At 47.9% G+C, this 6,645-nt stretch overlaps 1 protein-coding gene across 4 annotated transcripts in view; it reads left to right on the top strand.

Moving 5' to 3' along the window:
- Positions 1 to 1,000: 1,000 nt before the first annotated feature.
- The window catches only part of LOC130261383 (alpha-2-macroglobulin-like protein 1), a 24,206-nt gene continuing 18,561 nt past the window's right edge, over positions 1,001 to 6,645 (top strand). For 3 of the 4 annotated variants that reach the window (XR_008841998.1, XM_056507574.1, XM_056507756.1), the window contains exons 1-6: positions 1,001 to 1,229; positions 3,386 to 3,572; positions 3,910 to 4,072; positions 4,714 to 4,766; positions 5,067 to 5,087; positions 6,319 to 6,472. Coding sequence is in view for 3 of the 4 variants with exons in the window: in XM_056507574.1 (XP_056363549.1) it covers positions 1,159 to 1,229; positions 3,386 to 3,572; positions 3,910 to 4,072; positions 4,714 to 4,766; positions 5,067 to 5,087; positions 6,319 to 6,472 (649 nt within the window). In the remaining variant the exon portion in view is untranslated. The remainder of the gene's footprint in view (positions 1,230 to 3,385; positions 3,573 to 3,909; positions 4,073 to 4,713; positions 4,767 to 5,066; positions 5,088 to 6,318; positions 6,473 to 6,645) is intronic. The other variant, XM_056507665.1, reaches the window with a different exon arrangement.

Here is a 6,645-nt window from a genome sequence, read left to right as displayed (position 1 = left end):
AAATCTCTGCTTTACATGAGCTCAAGTTGGATGCCCAGTGTTCTGGCAGACTCCTCCAGCCACAAGGTGATTGTACACTGACCCCATCTCCTCCAGACTGTCCCTGGGCACTGCACCCTTATGTTTCCATCTCCTGAGTGGCAGCAGTGAAGTGCACAGGGCTTGGATGAATTTGCCCTCTAGTTACCAGCTCACTTGAAGGTGGATGTCCTCATTCTGTCCTGGTCCCTGCTGTGTTTTAGCAGAGCACAACCAAAGGTACACGAGCACAGAGAGAGTTTGCCATCCACTGTGCCTTGCTCCTGGCTGAAGCAATCCCCTGGATTTATTTTGGCACAGCCTCTATCTGTGTGCTTAGCACCCACTCTCTTAGACCACAGTCTGATGTAACAGAGGCACTCCAGCCTTTAACCTAGAGTGACATTGCAGATAAACCTCAGGTTTAAAGCACTGTATGTCACTGATCTGGGAGCATATTTGAGCCTCCAGAATTAAAATGGGGTTTGAGTTCAAGTCTAAATTAGTGAGACAAAAAAAAAAACAAAACAGAAAGACAACCAAAAGATAATAAAATACTAAAGTTCTTCCCTTCCTGCAGGGAGGAATGGGGACACTGGCAGGGCTCATGTGCAGCCTGCTGGAAGCTGCAGGTCAGGAGTTACATTTCAGTAAGAACCAAATAATACCTAAGAAGATCTACAGAAGAAGAACCACGGAGAAAAAAAATCCACTGACATCACACAGAATTAATTTGCGTCCAAAAATTTATGATGACGTCCCAGTAAAAAATTGGGAATTTTTTTTTTTTACAAAATTGTGCTCCTGTACCAAACATAATAACTAAGTACTCCTTCTGCCAGCAGCTGTGCTGCCCAAGCCCTCTCCCAGGAAAACACCAACAAGCCTTACAAAGCCTGGAAGCAGCTGCCTCTGGCTTGTAGGCAGCAAACACTGTCGCCACCCCTTTCTCCCGCCCACCAGCAGCCTGATCTCCAGCTTGGATTGGAAGCCAAGGGAGGAACTGGTGTCTGGTCAGGCAGGAGTTGCGTGCTCCTTCGGCTCTGGATGAGGGGGAGAAGGAAGACAGCAGGAGCAGGGGTGAAGGGGTGCTGAGGAGTGGCTAAGCTTTCCTTGGAGGAATTCGACCTGCAGTCAGCTATGTGGAGGATCATCTTCCTGTGGGGCTGCATCCTTCTCCTGCCGGGCACGGCCGGAATGCCTGCAATGCTGTAAGAACTCCACTGCTTTGCAAACGTGCTCTGCTCTCTGAGGGGTCTGTGGGGGGTGGCAGTGTGGCAGAAATGGGACAGCAGTCTTAGGGTGAGGAGTGTTTTTCCAGAGAGGCATCATTTCTCACCTTCCCAAGGTTTTGTGTGGTTTCCATGTGCCCTTTCTCCACATTCCCCCTGCTAATTGGCTGTCCCTTTAGTGCCTTTGATGTAGACCATGTATTTCAGCAAGGACTCTGCCAGCTTTCTGCATGTCTTCATTCTGACCTGTCTCCTGCTGTGTTCCAGAATAAGTTTCCTTTGGGCTAAGCTTCTTCCCAGACTCATAGGTCACCATTTAATAGTTTAGCCAGCAAAGCTGGGTGTCTTTTCAAAGTGAGCAAACGTGAGCCCAAGTATCTGCTAAGGATGCTCTTGGTGAAGCAGTGTGTTCCTTCAGGCTTGGCTGGCCATCTGCTCCCACCACGCCTTTTCCAGACCTCTGTCAAGGGCAATTCCCAGCACAGCTTCTCTCCATATACTGTCAGGAATTCAGCTCCTGTTCCAGCAGGCACTGCTGTGATAACCAAGCTTGTGAATTTGTTCTTGCTCTTTTGAAGGCGTTTGTTTTTTCAGCCATGGCACAAGTGCAAACAGAAGCATGACTGTGCTTGAACAGTAGAAGTTACAGTGAAAAATACAGCAGTGAGTTCTGGCTGGGTCCCCTCCTGCTGCATGTGCACCTCTCCAGTGGGAATACTTCCTCTAGGACATGTTCCATAGCTGACAAGCTCCCATGCAAAGGATGTGCTGTGCTGCTGTCTGCTTGCCCCTGTTACCTTCAGCATGAAGCCTTGCTTTATGGAAATACCACTTGCTTCAATACCTTGTCTGCTGTCTTGCCTTTATTCTGATTTTTTTTGTAGATTCGTGATCCAGCTTGGATCTTGGGTGACAGCCCCGGAAATGTTCTCTCTTACTTTAATAGCTCAGAAGGCAAGGGCAAGGAATGAATTGTTAAAGGGGTGTAAGAAAATGTTCCAGAGTAGAGGATCTTTAAGAGCAAGGGAGGTATGAGAGGTTCCAAGAAGTGAATTTTTAGTGCTCATCCCATCCTTTGGCACAAGTGGCAGGAGGGAGGTCCCATGAGTCAGCTCAAGTAGGAAAAACAAAATGTTGTTGGTATGTGTTTTGAGATCCTCGAGGCAGCTTGGCAGCACTAAAGTGTGACAGCAGTCAAAGGCTCCTGGCCAGCAGGACTTTGACTCCCTCTCACCAGGATGCTGGTTCCAGCTGAGAGCTGCCAACAGATCACCTCCCTTCCTCTTGCTGTTCTGATCTTTCCAGGCCCTGCCCTCTGCTTCCTGCAAAACATGCTGATGGCTGAGTCAGTGATAAGAATTTTGAAATTTACTGGAATGTTGGCTTATTGTTGCTCCTAGATGCTACAGTACAGTAAAAGATGAAAACAAACACACTGTGAACAGCTTTTTGGTGTTATGGACACAGCTCAGAACAGATGCAGAGATGGGAGAGCAAGTATAGTGCAAAGAGAACAAGAGTGTCAGAGTCTGAAGTGAAGGTGCTCATGAGTCTCTGTGGCTGGGACATGGAGCTGGGACACTGGGTCCCTCACAAAGGACATTGCTTTTGAGCCCAAGAGTAGGAAAACCAGCCACCAAAACTGATGGTGGTAATGTTGTGTGGTTCAGTGAAAACACTCAAGACTTGGGAAACTTGCAGGAGAGCCAAGCTGCTGCTGATCCCTTAGATGACATGGGGAGGTCCCTTCACTTTATTTTCACTTTTAATTAGGAGGGCAGTGACTTTATAATTTTATATGTGTGTGCAGCATATAGTGCTGCCTCACTGTCAGTGTCTGCAGTACCCATTCATGAGAATAGTCCAGTCCCACTGGAGTCATGACAGCAGAATGAAGAGACCAGAAGTCTTGTTAGGAAGTACCTAAACACAGGTCAAGACCTGCCCTCTTAGAAAGTTAGTTTAACCTGACTTTCTTTTTTCTTCTTGTTCTTGTTCTTGTTCTTGTTCTTGTTCTTGTTCTTCTTCTTCTTCTTCTTCTTCTTCTTCTTCTTCTTCTTCTTCTTCTTCTTCTTCTTCTCTTTTTTCTCTTTTTTCTCTTTCTTTCTCCTCTTTCTTTCTTCTCTTTTCAACAGAAACTATGCCGTGGCAATACCCTCTCAGCTCTACTACCCCTTCTCAGAGACAGTGTGTCTCCAGCTCAGCAGAGAGCAAGCAGTCCCCATCCATGTGTCGGTCACCTTGCAGAGCAGAGCTGGGAATGAGACTCTGATCACTCAGTCCATCTCTCAGTTCCCCTTCTTTCATTGCACAAGCTTCCAGGTAAGGAAGATACTTTCAAGGACTCTCATTAGGGTGGATATTCCACGAGTTCTGCTCTTGCTGGGCAGGAATGCAAAGAATTGTGTCTTCCCGTGTGGTCATCTTAATTGGCCAGTGAATCTTCTGCTTCAGCCTGCATAGGTCTGCCAGTGTCCTTTCTGCTGTTTAGCCCCACTAATAATTTACCCTTCTAGAAAACTTTTTGAAATGTTCTGCGATGTCTTTCCAGGCAAGAAGAACTAGAGCAACCCAGAAGTAATATCACAATTGTTATTCAAAATATCTTGGATCAGTGAAGGGGATCCACCCTTAATAATGGTTATAACTATACCTGCAGGTCCCTCCTCCTGTTGGAAACCCTGATGAAGTGGCTTTTGTTGCTATCACAGTCATGGAAGCCAACTCAGAGTTCCAGAAGAAACAAAAAGTCCTAATCAAGCACGCAGACAAGAAGACTTTTATCCAGACAGACAAACCTGTGTACAAACCTGGACAGATTGGTATGGACAGAATGGCGTGTCTTGTGAGAGAGAGAGTGGTCCTCAGGCCACAAAATGTGGGGTACTCTCTAGTCCTCTGAGCAGGACCTGCTTGGGAAGGGAGATGGGCCAGAGGCTTCCTTCTAGGCTTTTTGGGGTTTGGGAATATCTCTCCTATGTCAGCCATGTACCACTCTGAACAGGGCTTGTGTTTTTTCCTTGATGCCTGAGAAAAAGTTTAGAAGTCACAGTGCTGTACTCATGATTGCTCCAGTCAAAGCCATGACTGTCTGTCAGGGCCCTAAATCCCTCTCTTCCCCACAGACTTCCTCAGGTGAGGACTGCAGTCCTACAGGTCCCATCACTGTCCTAGCACAGCTCAGATCACCACAGGCCCACTGTCCAGAAACATGCTCTTTCCCAGCAGCACAGCCACCCTTCCCAGAAAGCCCCACACTGCCTCTCCAGCACTTTTCCCAGCAGGCTGCTTGGGGCTCCTAGCAGGGCTTTGGGCATAGCCTAGGGGTGGATGGCTCTACCTGCTGCCCACAGCCTCTCAGTGAAGCACCTGTACACATCTTTCTTAGCCAGGTGTTCTTGTTATTTGCTACTGAGACACTTGATTTCATTTCAGCCAGTCCTGTTTTCCTCTTGCTTTCTAGTCAAGTTGCGGATTGTGACCTTGGATCAGAACTTTATTGCCAGCAGTGAAACAGTAAGTCAAGAGGGAAGATACCTGAAGTCTGCAAATGTTATGAGCTGCCTGCATGTCTTCTAGATCATTGCTTGGCCCAGCCAGGAGATGTGTGTACAGGTCTCAAATCTGCTTTAGGTGCTTTACAGTGTTTGGCACCACCTGCAAGACAGGAGCTGCTCATGATGTTGGGTTGTGGGCAGTGCCTAAGAATTGCTTAGAGAAGACTGATGGATGGTTGGGGAAATAAAAAATCCCAGGGAGGTGGATGGTAACTTACCTGAAAGCATCCCAGCAGTAACTGTTGTTTCCTCTCCACAGCAGCGCCTGGTGGAACTGAAGGTAAAGCTCCTACTTTGTTGAAAGTGATGAACTCTTCTCACCTTGGGAAGACACAGGTTTGGAGATGGTGGTAGGGAAATATGGGTGCAGAAAGTCAGTTACCTCTGAATGAATGGGGACAGTCCTTGACTGCTTGTCCTTCCTTCATTCCATGTCCACAGAAGTTTGGCAGAGCAGTGTCATGGCACTGATCACACAGGGATCCCTGCAGTAAATGATGGGTGCCACTGAAAACCAGCAAACCATCCTAGAATTCTAGAATTCCTTCATTCATCCTAGAATGGAATTCTAGTTCCTCTAGCCTATGAATTGAAGTTTCCTTAAGGAGACTTTTATATTTGCCATATAGAAAACAAAAGTTTCACCAGTTGGTGTTGTGACTGCACAGCTAGAAACACTTCCTAAAGCAGCTTTCAGGCTATTATTCTTAAAATCTGTTCCATGTAATCACTGTGATGAGAAAAGACACCTGAGAGTGGTGGTGGGGTTTGTAATACCCATGCAGAGAGGTCAGACTCCCAGCTAGCAATGGGCAGTAGTTAGTGTACATGTCATACCCAGCAAGGAATCACTACATAAACACATGGTTTCTAAGACATTTGTGCAATACTTTTTGCCAATTTAGGCAAACATAGCACTCTGATCTGGCTTCATCTCTTCCAACAGCACTGCCCACTTGTTCCACATGAAGCACTCATCACATAGCTCTTACTGGCTGGGCAGTGTGGCTGTACCCAGAGTTCTGCATGCTGCCCTCCCAGACCCAGCAGTGGTCCTTCATGACTCAATGGTTCCCCTGCATGGAGTCCTGGACTAGTTTTCCCATTCTTTCCTAGGGATTCAAGACATCTCTCCCTAGAAATCACTCCCCAGTAGCTGGTGCCTTAGGCAGAGTGTCTCCACAGTGACCTCGTGGGCTGTGCCAGAGATCTCTAAGAAGGAGCACTTCTTCCTCTTAGTGAGAAAGGCAGGCACTAAACAGCAGTTTTGCAGCAGTCAGAGATGGCAGTGCCACCAGGGAACAAAGATACGATGGATCTGCTTTGTCAGTGAGACAGGGAGAAAAGTCCTTTCCTCTTTGAGCTTGGACTCACCTGAGCACTGTAGCTGTGCCATAGACCTGGGCTCTCAGGACAAAAGAATATGGTCAGATCAGGCCCTGGTACCTTGGACACCCTGCAAAAGAGTCTTTTTGCACTGGAAAATGACTTCTCCCTATACACCTGTGCAGGACCCCAAAGGGAACCGGATTGCACAGTGGCTGGATGTCGCACCCGTGGGAGGCATTGTGGATCTGTCCTTCCCGCTGGCTGCAGAGGCACTGCTTGGAGAGTACACCATCAAAGTGCCTGACCTCACACGCACCTTCAGGGTGGAGGAGTATGGTAAGAGTCTCAGGAAGCTGGTGGCAGCAGAGAAAGGTGCATTGCCAGCCTGGGGCCCCCCTCCCCACGCACAGAGCTGGATGGGCCGTGCAGCTGTGAGCAGCTGTGCTGTTGTGCTGTCTGCTGGAAGTGCAGCTGCCTGCCCGTAGGTGTAATCACTGACCTCACCCAGG

Source organism: Oenanthe melanoleuca, chromosome 1 (assembly GCF_029582105.1).
Source record: "Oenanthe melanoleuca isolate GR-GAL-2019-014 chromosome 1, OMel1.0, whole genome shotgun sequence".
In the NCBI taxonomy this organism is placed as follows: Eukaryota; Metazoa; Chordata; class Aves; order Passeriformes; family Muscicapidae; genus Oenanthe; species Oenanthe melanoleuca.
The sequence above is the reverse complement of the archived record's forward strand: the minus strand, read 5'-3'. Positions and strand labels throughout refer to the sequence as shown.